Raw genomic sequence first — 25,257 nt, forward strand, 5'->3', positions numbered from 1 at the left:
ATCACTGGTTTCATTATGATTGTTAATAAGATGGTTCGTGTTTTGTTTAATTCTCAGATACGCTCAGGTGAACTGGTTTCACTTTTTGTGTTAGGTTTGCCCTTGTGTGCTACAGTTATGACTGTGTAACATCGATTTGTGAAAAACTTGTCTTATTTTAGGCAGTTTTAACAGGAAGTAAACTTTATTTTGTGACTATGTTTAAGCTGGAATAGCCATTACGTGTATTGTTTTGTGTGCTGACTAGAGACATTATTTGTACTGTTCAGGCCCTCTCCTGGAGGTATTTTTTTTTTAGCATATTCAGCTAAAGTTTACTTTACTATTATTCAGATTCCCTGCTTCTTATGCTGATTTTCATAAAGATAAGCCTTTTCAAGATAGGGAAAAGAAATTTCTTTGGAATAGTCTTTCAATCTCACCCTGCATTATTTTCTAACAATTGATAAGCTAGAGTAAACAGAAATTTATTTTAAGGGAAGAAAATATAAGATGCCTAAAAAATTTTCTCCCCTCACTTTTTCTATTTACTTTTATTTTGGAGACACTGTTTTTGGTGTGTCGTTGTTGTTGTTGTTGTTGTTGCTTCTGCTGCTGCTGCTGTGTTTTAATGTCCTCAGAGCAGAAAGATGTTGCATCAACAGCCCTTCAGCTTCCGTCCTCAACTGTGCTTTTGGGTCCTCTTCAAATGAGGTTTTCTCTGGACTGGAATTTCATTTTGTTTTAAATATTCAGTCTATGGAAGGCACATCTTTACTCCTGTTAGAGGCTTGAAGTTAGAATACCTCTGACCCTGGACCTGCAGGGACATGCATTTTGTATCTCACAGTGTCACTGTTTTAACATAAAGGAGCAGATGGCAATTTCTTAGAAACCACTAGTGGCCTTGGCTATGTATAGACCAAGAAGGGTGTGCGCTTTTTGCCAATATAACAGAATATTGGAACTTCTAGAGAGAGGAGATTTACTTTGGCTCAGAATTCTAGAGCCATCCCTCCCTTCTCAATTGGCTCACACCTGCTTTGGTGCTGTGGTGGCTTACCCGGATGGAACGCCTATTTGAGCAAAGCCACTCGCCTTATAACTAGGGAACACAATCAGGAAGGTGGAAGCCAGATCTTACAATCCTTTTCCAGAATACACCTGTGATGAGCTAATGAACTCCCATAATGCCTAGCTTCTCAGATGTCCCACCACCTTCCACTAGTACCACCTGAGGGACCAATTAAGATATACAGGCCTTTGCGGGACACTTACGAAAAACACAAGAAATGCATATTGGCCTAAAGAGAGAAAACACGTTGTCACTTGATCTTTTGAATCCTTTGAACATGCCACTTCAAACCCCACTAAGATCATGTATACAGCTCTTATCATGATACTTAAATGAGAATCTTAAGAAGCCCATGTACACGTAGTAATGCATGCCTTTAATCTCAACACTTGGGGGCAGAGGCAGACAGATCTTTGAGTCTGAGGCTAGCCTGGCCTACAGAGTGAATTCTAGGATAGCCAAGGCTATCCAGAGAAATGGTCTAAACAAACAAACAAACAAACAAAATCCCATATAAAAATATAAGCATAAATCAAGAGTATGAAGAATAATATCTGGCATGAAACTTGTTTATGGATTAAAGGCCATACTTATCACGTAACATGGAGAGATTACTGTGTGATTTTAATTGTCACTGACTAGAAGAACATGGGAATCAGTTGAAGAATTTTTAAAAATACTTGCATAAAATGACTAGTATTGAAAATGAAGGATTGAAACAGGAGTTTTTTGTTTTTTTTTTGTTTTGTTTTGTTTTGTTTGTTTGTTTGTTTTTTTTTTTGTAAGATGAACTGCAGTACAAAAACATCAGACTGCAGCAGTCGTTCTGGACCAGAAATACTGTGTGTCTCTGCAGACACATCACATCGCCTTCCAGGAATGAAAGTGTACATTCCCTTAGCTGTACAAATAATTAACCCAGGAAAAAGGGAGCTGTGTTGGATCAACCCAAAAACAAGGTGTAAATTTACACCTTTATTTAATAACGATAACAACATAATTAGTGGTTTTCCCACAAGAACAGAGAGCACATTTGGTGCTAATTTTGCACATACAAAACTGCATGTATTTTGGAGTCAGACAGGGACCTCTTTGACATGACAAATCTACATAGGACAGAATCCAGAGTCAGCAATGCAAATACTTTCTACTTCTTTGAAAATGAATGTATACTACACAGAGAGAAGAATTGCTCAGGGCTTAAACTTTTAAGCTCCAAGTATCAGACAAATGAGATGGCTCAGTGAGCAAAGGTGCCTGCTGCCAAGCCTTAAGTCCCAAGTTCCATCCCTGGGGCATGGTGGAAGGAGAAAACTGACTTCTACAATTCATCTTTTAGCCTCCACATAAAGCCATGTCCCGTGTGCTCTCACACACCCAGATACACACACACGCACACACACACACACACACACACACACACAGGCATAAATAAATGTAATTTAATTTTATAATCCAAGTATCGATATGTTACAGTAGTACCTACACTCCATAGAGATTATAATATAATTTTTTCTGGAGGTGAAGTTTCTAATACATTCATACCTCTCTCCAGACTTCTTAATCGATGCCAAATTCTGAGTTTTCTTCTTTTCTTTTATTTTCTTTTATTTTTATTGGACATTTTATTTATTTACATTTCTTTTTTTTAATTTATTGGATATTTTCTTTATTTACATTTCAAATGTTATCCCTGGTCCTGGATTCCCCGCCTCCCCCCCCAAGAAACTCCCTATCCCATTCCCCTTCCCCATAATTCTATGAGGTTCTCACCCACCCATCAACCCACCTACACCCCCCCATATCCCCGCCCTGGCATTCTTCTACACTGGGGCATCAAAACTTCACAGGACCAAGGGCCTATCCTCCCATTAATGCCCCAAAAGGCAATCCTTTGCTACATATGCAGCTGGACCCATGGGTCCCCACATGTGTATTCTTGGTTGGTGGTTTAGGCCCTGGGAGCTCTGTGGGTTCGGGTTATGGTTGGTTGATATTGTTGTTCTTCCTATGGGGTTACAAACCCCTTTAGCTCCGTCAGTCCTTTCTCTAATTCCTCCATTGGGGACCCAGCTCTCAGTCCAATGGTTGGCTGAGAGCATCCACCTCTGTATTTGTCAGATTTTGGCAGAACCTCTCAGGAGACAGCTTGGTATCTGCAACAGTGTCTGGGTTTGGTGACTGTATATGGGATGGATCCCCAGGTGGGGTAGTCTCTGGAGGGCCTTTCCTCAGTCTCTGCACCACACTTTGTCTCTGTATTTCCTCCTGTGAGTATTTTGTTCCCCCTTCTAAGAAGGGCTGAAGCATCGACATTTTGGTCTTCCTTCTTCTTGAGCTTCATACGGTTTGAATTGTATCTTGGGTATTTCAAGCTTTTAGGCTAATATCCACTTATCAGTGAGTGCATACCATGTGTGTTCTTTTGTGATTGGGTTACCTCACTCAGGATGATATTTTCTAGTTCCATCCATTTGCCTGCGAATTTCATGAAGTCATTGTTTTTGATAGCTGAGTAGTATTCCATTGTGTAGATGTACCACATTTTCTATGTTGAAGGGCATTTTCCTCTGTTGAAAGGCATCTGGGTTCTTTCTAGCTCCTGGCTATTATAAATAAAGCTACTATGAACATAGTAGAGCATGTGTCTTTGTTGTATGTTGGAGCATCATTTGAGTATGCTCCCAGGAGAGGTATAGCTGGGTCCTCAGGTAGCACTATGTTCAATTTTCTGAGGAATCTCCAGACTGATTTCCAGAGTGGTTGTACCAGTTTGCAATCCCACCAACAATGGAGAAGTGTTCCTCTTTCTCCACATCCTCACCAGCATTTGTTGTCACCTGAAGTTTTCATCTTAGTCATTCTGACTGGTGTGAGGTAGAATCTCAGGGTTGTTTTGATTTGCATTTCCCTGATGACTAAGGAAGTCGAACATTTCTTTAGGTGCTTCTCAGCCATTCAGTATTCCTCAGTTGAGAATTCTTTGTTTAACTCTGTACCCCATTTTTAATAGGGTTATTTGAGTCTCTGGAATCTACCTTCTCGGGTTCTTTGTATATATTGGAAATTAGCCCTCTATCAGATGTAGGATTGTTAAAGGTCTCTGCCCAATCTGTTGGTTGCCATTTTGTCCTATTGACAGTGTCCTTTACCTTACAGAAGCTTTGCAATTTTATGAGGTCCCATTTGTTGATTGTTGATCTTAGAGTATAAGCCATTGGTGTCTTACCTTTCAAATAGTAGGTCACCACGTTACTTGACTGGGGTAATGTGGATAGTAAGGCTCATGAAGTACATTATTTTTCTCAGCTACATGCCCCTTCCTAGAGGTCAAATACAGTGGGCCACTTGACTATGGGCTTAAACTCTCAGAATTGTGAGCCAAACTTCTCTTTTTATGTTATTAGTAATTATCTCATGTATTTTGTTATACTAGTGTGAAGAAGACTAAATGACCCAGAAACCAAGAAATCTCATCAGGGTTAGACTTTAGCATAAGTCTATGTCAGTTATAATTGTGACCAAATACATGGCCTGAAGCAACTTCAAGGAGAAAGGGCTTATTTTGTCTTAATGTTTGAAGGGATACAGTCTAATCATGGTGCTGAAGGTATGGTTGCAGGAGAGGAAAGCAGCTGGTCACCTTATAACCAAAATCAGGAAACAGAAACACCCATGAAGTTGGTCTAGGCTATAAAATATCAAGGCCTGTTTTTAGTGACTAACTTTCTTCAGTAAAATTGCACACTTTAATGACTCCTCAACATTCCTAAACACTAATATTGACTGAGAACAAAGTGTCTAAACACATGTGCCTATGGGGGACAATGAATATTTAAATAACAAGTTTCCTGAGAGTTCTGGTCTTATACTTGGTCTTCCCATGCCATTGTATCTGAAACTTAAGCTCCACTTAAGTTCAGAAATGTAAGTGTCCATATGCAACTGTCTCTTGCAGAGGAGGCAGCCTGCCCTTTGTCCATACCATATCCTGATGATTGTGTGGTTCACTGGAGCAGAATTGAACACAGTGAACAACTACAGGAAAGGATGGCCACAAATATCCTGAGCTGGTCTGAGACACTTTTTATGCCTGAGAGCTGGACCTCCCATTTAACAACTCCCTGGGTGATGAAAAACGAAATCATATCCCCCGACTCTGTGGTTGAAAATGTGAGATTCAAATAGATATCCTCAATAGTAGATATTCTTTGTCTTCAACAGTCTGTATGCTCACTTCTAAATCTTCTACTTTAGAATGTGTAGATGTTCCTGTTTTCTTAAAAACATGGAAATTCACTGCAAAATACTTGTGTCAAAAAGCTTCACATTATCAGTTAAGATGAGATTGCCCATTGGGTGAGATCCAAGGATGTCAGAGACATGGAACCAAACCCAGTTAGTTGATCACATTCTCTTAAGATAAAATGCAACCAGATTTCAGATTTTATGTGTGGTATTTTGGTCAATTCAGTATTGATTGTCTGCTGGATATAAAGCAACTGTGTGAGATTTTCGTAGCTCCCAAATATTTGGAATTACCTGGTAAAACTTCAGTGCCCTCCGCAGGAGCCTTTGGTTCTGAGTTAGATTTTCCTCCTTTATTTTCTCCTTCATAGCTCTAAGGACTGATGTCCTTTGCTCTTTGTCACTGAATATGTTTGAGGAAATTTACACATACCAATTTCTCTATCATCACTGTGAGTTAATCATTGTCATCACTTACACATCTTATGACATATATGTGTGCTGCTGCATATTCATATATGCATGTGTGCTTGCCCCCTTCCATGTGTGCCTGTGTGTGCCTGTGTGTGTGTGTGTGTGTGTGTGTGTGTGTGTGTGTGTTTGCACGTGTGTGTGCGTGTGTGTTGAATCTAGAAGTCAACCTCTGGTGTTATTGCTCCTCAGTCAGGCTTCACCACCTGCTGTTTTTTGAGGGGGACGGCTGGGTCTCTCACTAGTCTGAGACTCTCCAAGTGTCCAGACTGGCTGGCCAGTTAGACCTTAAAAATCCACCTTTCTCTACTTTCATAGTGACCCAGTACTGGGGTTACAAATATGTAGCCCCATGCCTGACCTTTAATGAGTTCTGGGAATCAGCTCAGATTCTTGTGCTTACAAGGCAAACACTTTATTGCATGAGCCACCTTCTTTACCCTGGTTTACTTCTAAGATTAAAATTGTGACTATTCCTTTCCAAATTTCTGAGATCCCTGACCTACACATATGCCAATCAGTCATGTTAGCAGTGACTATTAATCCTGTGCCTTTGTGTGAGTGACCTTCAACAACCAGGCTCTACCACTCTTCAACTATTTGAGTCCTTTGGGCCTTCATCAGTCTTTCTGCATCCACCTGGTCTAGCATCATTAAACATTTTTAGAATCCTTCAGGAAGATAAATCCCCATTTTTGTGGTCATAAAAATCTTACATCATGTCCTTGATGAGACACATTCTATTTCCTAATAAACATTGTCAACAAAAATTTCACCATCTTTTAAAACAGGACCTAGAAAAGTTCTGTTTTGAGACAGAAATATTTTTGGCTTTGAGGCTCATAAATTCTCATTTTTCTTATCTCTGTCTCTATACCCATCCTCAAACCTTGTAAGATTATTCTCAACTCTCTAATTATATAAAACCAGATCATAATCCATATTTGAGCTCCAAATTTGCAAGTCAACTAAAGATGACTACTTATCAATGTAAGCTAAACATGACAAACATTCCCCTCACCATCATACAAAAGAAAAAGAAAAAACAAAACCCTTCTCTCATAGCACCACATGCCATCTAACTTACCTCATGATTTTGTAGTTTTTTCCCTTTGTTAAGTTCCAAATTTCTTGAAGGAAGGGAGTATTCTCACCACTAATGAGAAGGAATAAACTTAGAATCATAGGTCTCTACTTTTTTTTTATTTTGGTTTTTTGTTTTGTTTTGTTTTGTTTTGTTTCAGTCTCTATTGGTTGTGTGACTTTGGATAAATTCCTCTATCTTCCCAAGACACTGATTCCATAAATATAAGATTTGTACCTTATATCTCTCAGGAGATAATTAAGTTGTGAGAAATAGGTTGTATGTGTATTAAATGAAGTAGTTCACTTAGCATATGGTGTGGTGCACACAAAACAACATCTTTATTCACAAGAGCCAAACGGACTGAAATGACCTAAATGTTTGTCTTTGGATGAATGGGTACACACCATGTGATCCATACATGGAGTAGCTGGAGGTTCTGACCATGCTAGAACCATGCTACAATGTAGAAGAACTTTAAAGGCATCATGCTTAGTAAGACAAACTAGATACAGAATAACACACAACCGGTGATTCCATTTATATGAAGTGCTCAGATTAGTCAGAGTCCAAGGACAGAGAATATACATGAGTAGTCGACAGCAGCTAGAATAGGTGGGGTTACTCATCAATGGGTACCAAGTTTGAGAAAACAAAAGAAACCCTAGAGATAAGTGGTAGTGATAGCTGAGCACTATGATGTGTTTAATGTAACTTAACTATGTCCTTAAATTTCTTATTTTGAGTGTATTTTAGAGCAATAAAACTCTGTGTGCTATGATCCTAAATAGCTAGTATTTAGCAAGTACTTCAGAGACAAAAATAATTGAGAGTGCTAATACTGAGAGTATAATCTACTAGATACATTACAAATCTGTTCCAGAACCTTACAACAGGGAAAGACTAAATAATATGCACTGGCGGGATTCAACCTAAGCCTTTGTTGTAGAAAACTCCAGCTTCAGCCATGAACCAATGCCTAACAATGTCAGGTGTTACCAAAGACATATTAAAGTCCTTAAGAAGCTTGACTATTAAATTATGGCAACCAATGGTATTCTTGTGATGTACAATTAGTTTTCATGACAGAATCCCCTTGTGGACTCATTTAAACTGGCATCACTCTGTTCGTACTGTGATACTGGTTGAAAAAAAAACCCAAAGGAAGAAACCCTAAGAATAACATGAACATGTTTCTCATATTATGTCTTATTGTGAAATTACTGTACCAGTGTCAAATTTTAGAAGTGAAATCTAATGTTTTGCACGTTAGGTAGTCTTGTAAGGCAAGTCAATAGGTTTTTATAATTGCTTCTGTAATTGCGAACCTAGAGAACTTGCTTAATTTGCTTCACTGAAAATTAAAGTATAATTTTACACCTAATACTTTTTAGAACATAACAGTTTGGATTGTTTCTTATAATGAATCTATGTTTTACATATATGCATACTTATCTTTTATGTGTATATACATATTTTATGTGTGTACATATTCATGCCTGTCTACACCTTTGGTGTGTATATGTGTGTAAGGTGGGTTTGTACCCATATGTGAGCATAGGTATCAGAGGTAGATGTCTTACTTTATTGCTCTCCACCTTACATTTAGAGACAGGGATGCAGGCTAGATGGCCAATGAGCCCTCAAGATTCTCCTTTCCGCACTACCACACTCAGCTTCTTACTTGGGTACAGGGAATCTTGACTAAGGTCTGCATGCTTGTGCAACAGGAATTTTTACCACTGAGCTATCCCCTGTGTACATTTTTATATATATAGCTAGTTAGGTCATAGCTATTGTATAGGCTCAATTCCATTTGATGTCACATATACCATGGGAATTAAACTCCCTTCAGTTCAGATTGTGGAATATAAAATGGTGCTAATGGTAGTAGTGATCAGTATGGCAACTCTTTCCATATCATAGATTTTAGAAAATTTATTTTGATCTAGCATAAAAACTGCTCAAGTCAGAAACCTTTGATCATAGACATCACAAAGATGAAAATTAGAAAAAAAATTTTTAAAAGCTGTGCTCTATCTTATTATGAGATTTTTTAAGTATTATTTTTTCTTCTCTCGTTTCTGGTGTATTTATATGTATATATGTTTGTCTGTGTGGATTTCTGTGCATGCATAAGCACATATGCTTACATGATGAGGTCAGAGGCCAGCACTGAGACTTTTCCTCAATGTTTCCCACCTCATTTTGTTTTGTTTTTCAGACAGTATCTCACTATGTAGCCTTGGCTTGCCTGGCATTTGCTATGTAGATCAGGCTAATCTTGAACTCACAGAGATCCTCCTGCTTCTACCTCTCACACAAAGGGATTAAAGGAACTACACATAACACCTGGCACCACCTTCCCTTCCCCTCCACGGGGTTTCTCACTGAATCGGAGCTCACAGATTTAACTAAGATGAGTGGTCAACTAAGCCCCATCTCTGCCTCTCTACTGCTAAAATTACAAGTGTGCAGTTGGTGCCTGACTTTTTACATGTATGCTAGAGATATAAACTCAGTTTTTCTTGCTTGTAGAATAAGCACTTTATTGACTGAGCCATCTCCCCAGCCCATTTCACATTATTCCTAAAATTATTTAGTTTTCACGTTTGTATTTAGAATCAACAATGGTATGTACCAGAGTGTCCATAAAGAATTCCATGTGTCTCATCCTTATTATAAAAAAGCTGTAGGCAGATATTCTATAATTAAGTTAGATGAACTCATCTGTAATTTTTTCCTAAGGAAGAACAAGACATGTATGGTTTAAGGTATTATTATATATAAACATGAACTCATACATTGTTCAGACACTTAAAGAAATTAGATAAATTAATGTAAAATTCATTTTTAAAAAAGAGGCTATAACAGGAAGAAAGCAAAGGTCGATGAGGTCTGAGGAGATTAGATTAGATAAGTAGAAGAGAGTCAAGGACAGCAGAGATGACCTGAAATCTAAGCATAAGGCCTATGAGACAGGGTTCGGCCTCACTTTTTTTTTTTATCTTTATTAACTTGAGTATTTCTTATTTACATTTGATTGTTATTCCCCTTCCTGGTTTCCGGGCCAACATCCCCCTAACCCCTTCCCCTCCCCTTCAATATGGGCTTCCCTTCCCCATCCTCCCCCCCATTATCACCCTCCCCCAACAATCACGTTCACTGGGGTTCAGTCTTAGCAGGACCAAGGGCTTCCCCTTCCACTGGTGCTCTTACTAGGATATTCATTGCTACCTATGAGGTTGGGCCAGGGTCAGTCCATGTATAGTCTTTGGGTAGTGGCTTAGTCCCTGGAAGCTCTGGTTGGTTGGCATTGTTGTTCATATGGGGTCTCAAGCCCCTTCAAGCTCTTCAGTCCTTTCTCTGATTCCTTCAACGGGGTCCGTTCTCAGTTCAGTGGTTTGCTGCTGCGGCCTCACTTCTGACCCACCTACTATTCTTCTAAGCCTTTTAGTCAGAGTCCTCCTGTTTTAGTCAGAGTCCTCCCTGAGCCTGATGAATGGTGAGCACTGTACAGAAACAGTAAGAATAACACACAACAAAGTAAGAGGTTGTGGCTCTTGAAGGCCTTAGAAGTCAAACATATGACTTTGATACTCTCTTAATTTATGGGAACAACAGTTGAAATCTCAAGGTTCATGACTGGCACGTGAGTATGTCGGTATTGCTGTTTTCTCTACTGACTCCATAAGCTTGTCTGCCTCTTCTTTCTGTAAAGAACCACGAGGTTGAAAAGATAGTCACAATGCTGCTTAATTTTGTCCGTATGATTTTACAAAACTTATATAAAGTAATTGTACATAAATAATTACATATATGATATATGTGTTGTCATCCAGTTGCAGAAAAAAATGGCATGCTATGCATTCCTTGAAATTTGAGCTTCACCATTAAACCTATGGTTTTGATTATCAAGTTTACTTTGATAGTTCCTAGAAATGCAAATTACTAAGTGTTTTGAAAATCCAAAGGTTCTGAAATCTGTGCTATATTCCAAAACATGAAAAGGAATAAAATAGGAAGAAAGAGAGACATAGAGTGAGATAGATGATAGATAGATAGATGGATAGATAGATGGATAGATAGATAGATAGATAGCATTGGCTTTCACTTTTCATTCTTCTTGTCTCTTTAGGGAAACTATATGATTCAAAGTTACTTAAATAAACACTTAAAAAATGAAAATGGAGAATCTGGAACTAGTGAGGTGGCTCAGTAGCGTAAAGACATTCTCTGCCAAGTTTGCCATCCTGAGTTCAGTTCCCAAGTGAGAGGAGAGAATACTGTGCAAGTAGAGGCCAGAGGATAACTGTCACATTTTGCCATGTATACACATATGTTTGCATTCACACAGGACCCAAATTAAAAGGGTAAATATATAATTTTAAAAAGTTAAAATGTTTAGGCACGGTGATGCAGCCCTTTAGTCCCAGCACTCAGGAGGCAGAGGCAAGCAGATCTCTATGAGTTTGATGGCAGTCTACATACTGAGTTCCAGGACTGCCAGGGCCACATACAGTTGAAATTATTTTATATTGTGTTAGTATTTAATAATTCTTTTGTGAACATTATTTTACTATACATTTGATTGTGAACATGTGTTGATTAGCCCAGCAGCATTTTACACGAGACTGCCTCCACTTCTGTTGTCACCCACTTTCCTCTGTCCCTGTGAAACGGAAGGACAGGGGTTGAGATGACATAGACACTCTTACCAGAAGCAATTTGACATTGGTTGGGCTGATGCATGTATATATTTTGTACTCATTTTCTGTTTCCAGTAAGTGCTTCCATTATCTCTCATTTGTAGCCAGAAGTAATACTTTATTAATTACTCAGGAAAGCTCTGTATGCCAACAGCCATGAATTTCAAGCCATGAGTCTAGCCAGAGTCAGGTAGACAGATTAGAATGAAAGTCAGTATTGCTGTACAGGAATAAATTTCATCTATCAAAAAGATAAGTCAGAAATGCATACATTACATTTCAAACACAAAGCAAGTGAAGACAAACTGGGTATTATTTCCTTTGCATCCCAAACATCCAGGCACTTAACTTTGCTTCCTTAAAACTCTGACTAATTTTTTTTTTTTGACCAAGAAGCAGAAAAAAAAAATACTGGCCTAATGCTATGGTAACTTAAAAACATGGTTCTGAATACTTATAATGGCTATTGGATATAAAAAATTATTTCGTGTTAGAAATTATAACTTCACGGCGGTAGAGAAAGCTCAGTGGCTAAGAGCACATACTACTTTGGTAGAGGACCCAAATTCAGTTTTCCGGCACTCATATCAGAGAGTTTACAAAAACCTGTAACTCCAGTTCCAGGGAGATCTGATGCCTTGAGACTCTCTAGACATCTGTACTCCAACACACCTTCCCATATGCATACGTGTGTGTGTGTGTGTGTGTGTGTGTGTGTGTGTGTGTGTGTGTGTGTGTATGGTAAGAGAGATAATGTTTAAAAAGAAATTATAACTCCTAGTAGAAACTTAGGATCATAGCTTGAAAACTGGAAAAATGATCCTTAAATGTTTTTTCTAGCATATGGTCATTCATTAACTATTAGAAATTGCTATCATTCTGCCCAACCCAACATCCCCACATTCTCCTCATAGAAGACCTTCACTGCAATTTAACAAATGATAGTTTAACTATGTTATATACTTAAGAAAATGTAAATATTTTGAAGGAAGAGCAACTGAAGACTTTCAGTTGATTGAACAGTTCATATATTCAAATGGTTAATTTAGGATCCAATGAAATTGTTATTTCTAAGTATTTCACACCTGAGTTTCCTACTATATTGTGTGGCATTAAATAATAGAAGGATAAAACTTATAAAATACAAACTTAACTCAACCAGTGGTATCAAAAAGCATAAAGTGGATAATAAATCCCATAAACATGTCCTTGTATAGGGTAAGAAAATACCGAGGAGCAGATTTTTGAGATAATATTTTGTACATGTATGTAAATCGGTTATTTGCTTTCATTAATAAAATAGATATGATAAGGTCAAACTATTAGATGCTTTCAGTAGGGAAAGTAATGTGCATAAAAACATTTGTTAACATTCTCGGCAAATGATCTAAGATTTGTAGTTTCCATTTCCCTTCCTTCCCTTGCTTGAAATTGTGAAACACATGGAAGAATTCAATTATTTCCTGGGAGCTCTGAAGTTTAAAAGTAGAAAAAAACAGCAGGCAAAATATGACCATGTAGGGATAAAACAGTGGCAGAGCTTGGCATCCCCTTCACAGTCATCAGCTCAGTCTTTAGTAAAATAAGAGCTCCTAAAAATTAACCTGTTCACCAAAAGAGATAAAATGTGAGAGAAACCAATGGCTTCTCAATACAATCTCATTCAGAAATTGAAGTGTATGTGAATGAAGGGGTGTTATGAACCTTTCCTCTCTTTTTAATTTTAACTGTTTGCAGTGCTAGCACTCTAACTTACAGTTTCTCACAGGAAAAACCACCCATCCCATCCTCTTGGATGGTTCTATATGTCTGTTTGAATGAATGTATAATTACTTATGTTTATATCATGCTCAACACCATACTTCCTGCTGTCACTTTTTCATCTCCTTTTTTGGCAAAAAAGGAGATGCATATGGACCTGCATATGGACCACTGAACACACTGGTCCCCAGACATAACAGAAATGATTAATGAATCACCTATGTTACATCAAGAACTTTTTACACTCTGGGAAGACCTGTACCACTGGGTGTTATATGTCACCTAGCCAACTGCAAAAACAACGCAGAGCCCATTTATTTGCATGTAATTCTTCTGGCTATTGTTTTAATGAGAATCTATAAGCATCTTAAAGTTACTATATATTTATATCTTATAGTTTGAATTCCTCTCCATATATATCTTCAGTCATTTCCTCATCTTATATTTCTTCTACTTTTTTTTGTTCCAAAAAGGAGCTGGTGGATGGACACCACTTGTGTCAAATAAGTATCAGTGGCTGCAGATTGACCTTGGAGAACGAATGGAGGTCACTGCTGTGGCTACCCAGGGGGGATACGGGAGTTCTGACTGGGTGACCAGCTACCTCCTGATGTTCAGTGATGGTGGAAGGAACTGGAAACAGTATCATCAAGAAGAAAGCATCTCGGTATGTTTGATAATAACCGTGATAATAACTGCTATATGTTGTTGCACACTGTCAACAAAGCAGTGTTTTCAGCTGATATGTAATCATTACACATATTCATGAAGAAAAGTGTGACATTTTGACCCATGTATGAACTATGTAATAACTAAATTAGAATGTTGATCTAAAGATATTTTGGGGGTAAGAGTTCAAAAGCACAAGTAACAAATGCAGAAGTAGACATACAAGATACTGTCAACCTAAACCAGTTCTGTTCAACATAGGAAACAAGGGACAGAGTGAAAAGATGACCCTTGGAATGAGGAAAGATACGAAGATACTTATAAACTATACATATGCCAAGAAACAAATTTTAAAAATTACTTTGAAAATATTTTCTAACTGTTATTAAGATTTTAAGAAAATGTTAAAAGGTCCTGATGATGTTATGCCCTTCAGTAGTATGGAAGTTTAACAATAATGTAAGCCACATATGGTTCCTTTACTTTTATTAACAAAGCCATCACTGGCTCTGTGTTACTTTGCTTTAGTATACTAAATGCATTCTTTTCTAGATTATCTTTTAATCTCATTCTTCTAAAGGACACTTTAGGATTAAAGTGTTAGGATTGTTTATTAATGAACAATTTATGTATGACAAGTTCAGGAAATGTGCTTTGGACTTGGAGGATGATGTGATCTTTACTAAGGGGCACATTGCATTGGAACTTTGTGATCTACCACGATCTGTGATCTACTGATCTCAGCAAGATCAGTTAGAATATGCATAGTAGTGACATTAGTTCTGGTTTTGATCCTATGCTCAAGTCTCTTTAAATAATCACTTTTTGAAAGTTTGTGAATATTGTAAATGTGTTTAGTTTTTAACGATATGTATATTAAATTGTGTTTGGAAATACTCAAAAGTGTTTTCAGTCTCACTTTACACTGATTGATGACATTGAGAATGTTGGGAACAATTTCCTTATAAGAGTGATGCTGCAAAAGATGGATCTTATAAACTCTGCACAGCATTGGTAATTTGAATTTTTTTCTTTCCTATCAAAGAAAGTATGAGTGATGGTGGAGTTATGAATGACTCTGTTGTCAGTTCCACAGTTCAATAGGAAGCCATCTGCCCTGCTGCCCAGTGACAACACCATTTGCTTTTATCCTTTGACTCTAGAAGGTTATATGCCTATGAGGAAATAATGAAAAGGGTAAGGTTCTTATTATTGAAGCGACAGGTATAACTCAGTCTTATCCCCTGTTAGAGTGTATCTCTCATCATTAGAATGATGACCTACATTTCTGATGCACCATCCCTGTGTGAGCACTTACTGGGTGTGTTGGCAGTGTCTCTCGTCCATGCATCTTCACTATGGGTCGAATAGCAGTCCTCGTAACCAGATGTATTGAATTCATAACTTTCAGTACATGGGATTTGTGACTTTTTATTGGGAAATTGGGGCTTTAAGTAGGTGATCAGTTAAAATGGGGCCAGTAGAGTTGGCCCTAATCCACCATTATTGGTGAGTACATTTGAACACACAGAAAGAATATGACATAAAGATACGTAAGGAGACTATCCTGTAAACAAGGAAATTGGGTATGAAGGAGCATCTGAGACATATCCTAGGATCATGATGAGAGTATTTAATAACATTCTACGAACCAAAGTACCAGGTTAGAAATATTGACGTGTCGACATGCCTCCCTCTCTTATGTCTATGTTTACTTGTTCTTCTATGAAAACTTTAAAATCCTATTAGGAAACAGATAACCCTTTCTTTCATTTTGAAATTTGCTACAGGCTGTAACTAGATATATTGGGGTAATTATCTAGTCCTGACACAGGTTCAAGTGGCTTCTCTGCATATTTACTCCACTTTTGTTTGGATGTTAATTAGACAAAACAATTAGCATATTAGTAAGTGATTTCATTCCACACCTTCACCATACCAAACCTGTCATTCCCAGGTTTCTTCCTCTCAGTAAATATCCCAGCATGCACCAGCCACTTGAGCTCAAACCCTTAGAATAGTCAATATCCATTCCTTTCTACTGACATTCTACCTGTCAGGATATCCTCTCAACTTATCACCCTTCAGCAGATCCTGACGGACACATCTCCAAAGGCTATGTGGAATTTGACAGCCTTTTCATCACATCTCCACCATAGCCAGCAACCAACCCTTACCTAGAGTATTGCATGACTACAATAATTTGTATACAACACATAAAGATATAAGCTATAACAACAGAAACAAAAGGTAGAGGTGAGGCACTAGAAATGACAATGTTTATTATATGACTAAAATCAAGTCACTGTCAGTCTCAAAGTCCAGTTAAAACCGAAGAGTGTTTCTATAAGTCTTTTAGAGGCCACAGAGTAGAACTGTACACTAGATATGCAAAGGATAAAAAGAAATAAATCAAAACTGAGTACTAGAGAAAAGATCCCCACCACGAAGAGATCAGCAACAGAAGAGCAAAGGATCTAGAGAACAAACAGAAAGCCATTAAAATTACCACAGTAATCCTTACCTATCAGTATTATCTCACATAAATTATGTAATCAAAAGACAACGAGTGGTTGAATAGATCTATAAAACTAAATACATGAATAACAACAACAAAACAACATGCTGCTATAGGTGTTGTATAGCAGTTTCCTAGAAGATTAAAACCTTCTATTTTGGAGACAAGCTAAAGCTTAAGACACAGGTTATTAGAAAAGAGATGTTCTTTTTTTTTTTTTTTTTTTATTAACTTGAGTATTTCTTATATACATTTGAAGTGTTATTCCTTTCGGTTTCAGGCAAACATCCCCTCCCCTCCCTTCTTTATGGGTATTCCCCTCCGAATCCTCCCCCTTGTCGCCCTACCCCCAACAATCTAGTTCACTGGGGGTTCAGTCTTAACAGGACCCAGGGCTTCCCCTTCCACTAGTGCTCTTACTAGGATATTCATTGCTACCTATGAGGTCAGAGTCCAGGGTCAGTCCATGTATAGTCTTTAGGTAGTGGCTTAGTCCCTGGAAGCTCTGGTTGCTTGGCATTGTTGTACATATGGGGTCTCGAGCCCCTTCAAGCTCTTCCAGTTCTTTCTCTGATTCCTTCAACGGGGGTCCTATTCTCAAATCAGTGGTTTGCTGCTGGCATACGCCTCTGTGTTCTGGCTGTGTCTCTCAGGAGAGATCTACATCCGGCTCCTGTCGGCCTGCACTTCTTTGCTTCATCCATCTTGTCTAATTGGGTGGCTGTATATGTATGGGCCACATGTGGGGCAGGCTCTGAATGGGTGTTCCTTCTGTCTCTGTTTTAATCTTTGCCTCTCTATTCCCTGCCAAGGGTATTCTTGTTCCCCCTTTTAAAGAAGGAGTGAAGCATTCACATTTTGATCATCTGTCTTGAGTTTCATTTGTTCTAGGCATCTAGGGTAATTCAAGCATTTGGGCTAATAGCCACTTATCAATGAGTGCATACCGTGTGTGTTTTCTGTGATTGGGTTACCTCACTCAGGATGATATTTTCCAGTTCCGACCATTTGCCTATGAATTTCATAAATTTCATTGTTTTTGATAGCTGAGTAATATTCCATTGTGTAGATGTACCACATTTTCTGTATCTATTCCTCTGTTGAAGGGCATCTGGGTTCTTTCCAGCTTCTGGCTACTATAAATAAGGCTGCGATGAACATAGTGGAGCACGTGTCTTTTTTATATGTTGGGGCATCTTTTGGGTATATGCCCAAGAGAGGTATAGCTGGATCCTCAGGCAGTTCAATGTCCAATTTTCTGAGGAACCTCAGACTGATTTCCAGAATGGTTGTACCAGTCTGCAATCCCACCAACAATGGAGGAGTGTTCCTCTTTTCTCCACATCCTCGCCAGCATTTGCTGTCACCTTAGTTTTTGATCTTAGCCATTCTCACTGGTGTGAGGTGAAATCTCAGGGTTGTTTTGATTTGCATTTCCCTTATGACTAAAGATGTTGAACATTTCTTTAGGTGTTTCTCAGCCATTTGGCATTCCTCAGCTGTGAATTCTTTGTTTAGCTCTGAACCCCATTTTTTAATAGGGTTATTTGTTTCCCTGCGGTCTAACTTCTTGAGTTCTTTGTATATTTTGGATATAAGGCCTCTATCTGTTGTAGGATTGGTAAAGATCTTTTCCCAATCTGTTGGTTGCCATTTTGTCCTAACCACAGTGTCCTTTGCCTTACAGAAGCTTTGCAGTTTTATGAGATCCCATTTGTCGATTCTTGATCTTAGAGCATAAGCCTTTGGTGTTTTGTTCAGGAAATTTTTTCCAGTGCCCATGTGTTCCAGATGCTTCCCTAGTTTTTCTTCTATTAGTTTGAGTATATCTGGTTTGATGTGGAGGTCCTTTATCTACTTGGACTTAAGCTTTGTACAGGGTGATAAGCATGGGTCGATCTGCATTCTTCTACATGTTGACCTCCAGTTGAACCAGCACCATTTGCTGAAAATGCTATCTTTTTTCCATTGGATGGTTTTGGCTCCTTTGTCAAAAATCAAGTGACCATAGGTGTGTGGGTTCATTTCTGGGTCTTCAATTCTGTTCCATTGGTCTATCTGTCTGTCTCTGTACCAATACCATGCAGTTTTTATCACTATTGCTCTGTAATACTGCTTGAGTTCAGGGATAGTGATTTCCCCTGAAGTCCTTTTTATTGTTGAGGATAGTTTTAGCTATCCTGGGTTTTTGTTATTCAGATGAATTTGCAAATTGTTCTGTCTAACTCTTTGAAGAATTGGATTGGTATTTTGATGGGGATTGCATTGAATCTGTAGATCGCTTTTTTGGCAGAATGGCCATTTTTACTATATTAATCCTGCCAATCCATGAGCATGGGAGATCTTTCCATCTTCTGAGGTCTTCTTCAATTTCTTTCTTCAGAGTCTTGAAGTTCTTGTTGTACAAATCTTTTACTTGCTTGGTTAAAGTCACACCGAGGTACTTTTATATTATTTGGGTCTATTATGAAGGTGTCGTTTCCCTAATTTCTTTCTCGGCTTGTTTTTCTTTTTGTGTAGAGGAAGGCTACTGATTTATTTGAGTTAATTTTATACCCAGCCACTTTGCTGAAGTTGTTTATCAGCTTTAGTAGTTCTCTGGTGGAACTTTTGGGATCACTTAAATATACTATCATATCATCTGCAAATAGTGATATTTTGACTTCTTCTTTTCCGATCTGTATCCTTGACCTCCTTTTGTTGTCTGATTGCTCTGGCTAGAACTTCAAGAACTATATTGAATAAGTAGGAGAGAGTGGGCAGCCTTGTCTAGTCCCTGATTTTAGTGGGATTGCTTCAAGTTTCTCTCCATTTAGTTTAATGTTACAACTGGTTTGCTGTATATGGCTTTTTACTATGTTCAGGTATGGGTCTTGAATTCCTATTCTTTCCAGGACTTTTTATCATGAAGGGTGTTGAATTTTGTCAAATGCTTTCTCAGCATCTAATGAAATGATCATGTGGTTTTGTTCTTTCAGTTTGTTTATATAATGGATCCGTTGATGGTTTTCCAGTATATTAAACCATCCCTGCATGCCTGGGATGAAGCCTACTTGATCATGGTGGATGATTGTTTTGATGTGCTCTTGGATTGGTTTGCCAGAATTTTTGTTGAGTATTTTTGCGTCGATATTCATAAGGGAAATTGGTCTGAAGTTCTCTATCTTTGTTGGGTCTTTGTGTGGTTTAGCTATAAGAGTAATTGTGGCGTCATAGAAGGAATTCGTAGTGCTCCATCTGTTTCAATTTTGTGGAATAGTTTGGATAATATTGGTATGAGGTCTTCTATGAAGGTCTGATAGAATTCTGCACTAAACCCGTCTGGACCTGGGCTCTTTTTGGTTGGGGAGACCTTTAATGACTGCTTCTATTTCCTTAGGAGTTATGGGGTTGTTTAACTGGTTTATCTGTTCCTGATTTAACTTCGGTGCCTGGTATCTGTCTAGGAAAATGTCCATTTCCTGCAGATTTTCAAGTTTTGTTGAATATAGGCTTTTATAGTAGATCTGATGATTTTTTGAATTTCCTCTGAATCTGTAGTTATGTCTCCCTTTTCATTTCTGATTTTGTTAATTTGGATACACTCTCTGTGTCCTCTCATTAGTCTGGCTAAGGGTTTATCTATCTTGTTGATTTTCTCAAAGAACCAACTTTCGGTTCTGTTGATTCTTTCTATGGTACTTTTTGTTTCTACTTGGTTGATTTCAGCTCTGAGTTTGATTATTTCCTGCCTTCTACTCCTCCTGGGTGTATTTGCTTCTTTTTGTTCTAGAGATTTTAGGTGTGCTGTCAAGCTGCTGACATATGCTCTTTCCTGTTTCTTTCTGCAGGCACTCAGCGCTATGAGTTTTCCTCTTAGCACAGCTTTCATCGTGTCCCATAAGTTTGGGTATGTTGTACCTTTATTTTCATTAAATTCTAAAAAGTTTTTAATTTCTTTCTTTATTTCTTCCTTGACCAGGTTATCATTGAGTAGAGCATTGTTCAATTTCCACGTATATGTGGGCATTCTTCCCTTATTGATATTGAAGACCAGTTTTAGGCCATGGTGGTCTGATAGCACGCATGGGATTATTTCTATCTTTCTGTACCTGTCGAGGCCCATTTTTTGACCAATTATATGGTCAATTTTGGAGAAAGTACCATGAGGAGCTGAGAAGAAGGTATATCCTTTTGCTTTAGGATAGAATGTTCTGTAAATATCTGTTAAGTCCATTTGGCTCATGACTTCTCTTAGTCTGTCTACATCTCTGTTTAATTTCTGTTTCCATGATCTGTCCATTGATGAGAGTGGGGTGTTGAAATCTCCTACTATTATTGTGTGAGGTGCAATGTGTGTTTTGAGCTTTAGTAAGGTTTCTTTTACATATGTAGGTGCCCTTGTATTTGGGGCATAGATATTTAGGATTGAGAGTTCATCTTGGTGGATTTTTCCTTTGATGAATATGAAGTGTCCTTCCTTATTTTTTTGATAACGTTCAGTTGAAAATTGATTTTATTTGATATTAGAATGGCTACTCCTGCTTGCTTCTTCCGACCATTTGCTTGGAAAGTTGTTTTCCAGCCTTTCACTCTGAGGTAGTGTCTGTCTTTGTCTCTGAGGTGTGTTTCCTGTAGGCAGCAGAATGCAGGGTCCTTGTTGCGTATCCAGTTTGTTAATCTATGTCTTTTTATTGGGGAGTTGAGGCCATTGATGTTGAGAGATATTAAGAAATAGTGATTATTGCTTCCTGTTATATTCATATTTGGATGTGAGGTTATGTTTGTGTGCTTTTCTTCTCTTTGTTTTGTTGCCCAGACGATTAGTTTCTTGTTTCTTCTAGGGTATAGCTTGCCTCCTTATGTTGGGCTTTACCATTTATTATCCTTTGTAGTGCTGGATTTGTAGAAAGATATTGTGTAAATTTGGTTTTGTCATGGAATATCTTGGTTTCTCCATCTATGTCAATTGAGAGTTTTGCAGGATACAGTAACCTGTGCTGGCATTTGTGTTCTCTTATGGTCTGTATGACATCTGTCCAGGATCTTCTGGCTTTCATAGTTTCTGGGGAAAAGTCTGGTGTGATTCTGATAGGTCTGCCTTTATATGTTACTTGACCTTTTTCCCTTACTGCTTTTAATATTCTTTCTTTATTTTGTGCATTTGGTGTTTTGACTATTATGTGACGGGAGGTGTTTCTTTTCTGGTCCAATCTATTTGGAGTTCTGTAGGCTTCTTGTATGCCTATGGGTATCTCTTTTTTTAGGTTAGGGAAGTTTTCTTCTATGATTTTGTTGAAGATATTTACTGGTCCTTTGAGCTGGGAGTCTTCACTCTCTTCTATACCTATTATCCTTAGGTTTGATCTTCTCATTGAGTCCTGGATTTCCTGTATGTTTTTGGACCAGTAGCTTTTTGCTTTACATTATCTTTGACAGTTGAGTCAATGATTTCTATGGAATCTTCTGCTCCTGAGATTCTTTCTTCCATCTCTTGTATTCTTTTGGTGAAGCTTGTATCTACAGCTCCTTGTCTCTTCTTTTGGTTTTCTATATCCAGGGTTATTTCCATGTGTTCTTTCTTGATTGCTTCTATTTCCATTTTTAATTCCTTCAACTGTTTGATTGTGTTTTCCTGGAATTCTTTCAGGGATTTTTGTGACTCCTCTCTATGGGCTTCTACTTGTTTATTTATGATTTCCTGGAATTCTTTCAGGGATTTTTGTGACTCCTCTCTATGGGCTTCTACTTGTTTAATTATGATTTCCTGGAATTCTTTCAGGGATTTTTGCGATTCCTCTCTGTAGGCTTCTACTTATTCTCTAAGGGAGTTCTTCGCGTCTTTCTTGATGTCCTCCAGCATCATGATCAAATATGATTTTGAAACTAGATCTTGCTTTTCTGGTGTGTTTGGATATTCCCTGTTTGCTTTGGTGGGAGAATTGGGCTCCGATGATGCCAGGTAGTCTTGGTTTCTGTTGCTTGGGTTCCTGCGCTTGCCTCTCGCCATCAGATTATCTCTAGTGTTACTTTGTTCTGCTATTTCTGACAGTGGCTAGACTGTCCTATAAACCTGTGTGTCAGGAGTGCTGTAGACCTGTTTTCCTGTTTTCTTTCAGCCAGTTATGGGGACAGAGTGTTCTGCTTTTTCGGTCGTGTAGTTTTCCTATCTACAGGTCTTCAGCTGTTCCTGTGGGCCTGTGTTTGGTGTTCACCAGGCAGGTCTCTTGCAGCAGAAAAGTTGGTCTTACCTGTGGTCCCGAGGCTCAAGTTTGCTCGTGGGGTGCTGCCTACGACCTCTCAGCAGCGGCAGCAACCAGGAAGATCTGCGCTGCTCTTTCCGGGAGCTTCAGTGCACCAGGGTTCCAGATGGCGTTTGGTGTTTTCCTCTGGCGTCTGAGATGTGTGCAGAGTGCAGTCTCTTCTGGTTTCCCAGGCATGTCTGCCTCTCTGAAGGTTTAGCTCTCCCTCCCACGGGATTTGGGTGCAGAGAACTGTTTATCCGGTCTGTTCCTTCAGGTTCCGGCGGTGTCTCAGGCGCAGGGGTCCTGCCGCTCCTGGGCCCTCCCCCACGGGAACCCAGAGGCTGTATACATTTTCCTCTTGGGCCAGGGATGTGGGCAGGGGTGGGCAGTGTTGGTGGTCTCTTCCGCTCTGCAGCCTCAGGAGTGCCCACCTGACCAGGCGGTGAGGTCTCTCTCCCACAGGGTTTGGGAGCAGAGAGCTGCTGTGGGCCGGGATCCGTGGGTGTGGGACTTCCGGTAAACAGAGGAAGTGCCCGGTCCTAGAGGAATTTTGCCGAAAAGAGATGTTCTAAATGGGAGATAAAAAACATTCCATTCTTCAGAGAAGCTCCTTAAACTCAGGAAGGAAACAACTAAAATGTTTCAGTCAGTCCCTGAAACTGACCCGATATGGTAGAGCTCTCCCTCACCAAGCCTATATAAGCTGTAAAGACTGCCAAGCTGAAAACTTTAAAGGTGGGTTGGTGTCCCCATCCCAAAGGGGATGGTAACCCCATAGGAAGACCAACAGTGTCAACTAACCTGGACTCTTGGGAGCCCCCAGAGGCTAAGCTACCAGCCAAAGAGCATACCCAGTCTGGTCCAAGGCCCGGGCACATATTTAGAGAGGACTGCTTTCTCTGGCCTCAGTGGGAAAGGATGCTCCTAGTCCTGTAGAGACTTGACATCTCAGGGAGAGGGCATACATGAGGACGGAACCCTCTCAGAGAGGAAGAGGAGGGGGAATGAGGGGAAGAATTCTGCAAGGTGAGGTGGGGCAAGGGAACAATTGGCATGTGAATAAGTAAAATAATTAAAATTAATTAATTAATTTTTTAAAAGACTGCTCAGAGATGCTCTGAGGCAAGCTGAGCTGCCTAGACAAGGCACAGATCAATTGAGTTATCTGGAAAGGACTCTATAACCTGTTGATGTATATTATGCAATGTTCTTCAGGTTTCTAGTTTCTGTGAACTGTCACTTCTCCTGGGGTAGGCTTTGGGTCATCTTGCTCCTCCCTGAGTAAACCAAATAAAAGTCATTGATTCAGTAAATTGGACTTGGAGTTTCCCTCACTTTGCTGTAGCTTAATTCCCTATCCGGAGTGAGTGCATGTTTGTTCACGTCTTCCGAGGAATAGTGTCACACAACACAACGAAGAGACTCACTTTGCCTTTAACTAAACAAACTGAAAGTGAAAACATAGGAGAACAATATTCCATGCAAATAGGAAACAACTGAGAGTAGGCTTAGCTGTATTTATATTGGAGAAAATGCTCTTGAAGTAAAACAACTGTTACAAGACAAAAAACAGCACCATTTTATGATGAAGAGACAATTCATCAAGAGCCTATAAAATATTATCAAAACATAAAGCCCTTAATACTAATAAACCAAAGGGAAGGGCAGTGAGACGCTAATGAATATTATGAGGCCCTTAACACCTCACTCTCAGCAACAGAGATCTCATCCAGATAAATAAACAATGGAGGAAATCAAACATGAATCACATTTTCATTCCAGTGGATAGGGCTATTATAGAAAGAACATTTTGGGTACAGCAGCAAAACATACAGTGTCACATAAACACAAAGAACACTCTCTAAAATAGATTATATGTGTCACTGCATAAAGTAAGACAGTGAATTTAAGAAGTCTGAAATTCTGTCAAATATCTTTCTTGAAAGCAACCTACTTTAAAATTAATGCATGCCTTAACAACCAAGTGTCAAAGAAATATAGGGGAAATTTAAGTGTCTGAAAGATTAAAAAATGGCACACAACATGCTTAAATGTATGAATGGTATGCAGGTAAAGCAATTTTGAGAATGATGTTGAGAGAAAAACATATCTCAAAAGAGAGCCATTTCACACAACCTAACAGCACTCTTTGTGGATGCTTGCCATATCAATAAAAAGACCAGTGGAGGAGAAAAGCATATGCTGGTATACCAAGCACAAATGATCATATTTTAAAGAAAATAGTAAACGGAACTAGCCAATAAATAATATTGAGATAACTGGACAGCCATCCAGGAAAAAAAAAAAACCCAATGCTGGATGCTTCTCTCATCCTATCAAAGTGCATTTCATATAGTTAAACATTCTAAAGTAAAATGTCCTCAGAAACAGCACTAGATGATCTGCGAAGAATATTTGCACATGTCAGATTGCACTGGGTAGGTAAATGTATGCAAAACACAAAAACCATATCACAGTGAGGTTGGTAATAAATTAGATTTGTTGAAACAAATGTCACC

The 25,257-nt window shown here is 38.7% G+C and overlaps 1 protein-coding gene across 1 annotated transcript in view; it reads left to right on the forward strand.

The window, feature by feature from the left end:
* Positions 1–25,257, forward strand: part of LOC116883275 (contactin-associated protein-like 3) — a 164,739-nt gene that overhangs the window by 26,479 nt on the left and 113,003 nt on the right. The window contains 1 exon segment of the mRNA XM_032884263.1: positions 13,801–13,994. Coding sequence (XP_032740154.1) covers positions 13,801–13,994 — 194 coding nt within the window.

This window comes from Rattus rattus, chromosome 14 (assembly GCF_011064425.1).
Source record: "Rattus rattus isolate New Zealand chromosome 14, Rrattus_CSIRO_v1, whole genome shotgun sequence".
Classification (NCBI taxonomy): Eukaryota; Metazoa; Chordata; class Mammalia; order Rodentia; family Muridae; genus Rattus; species Rattus rattus.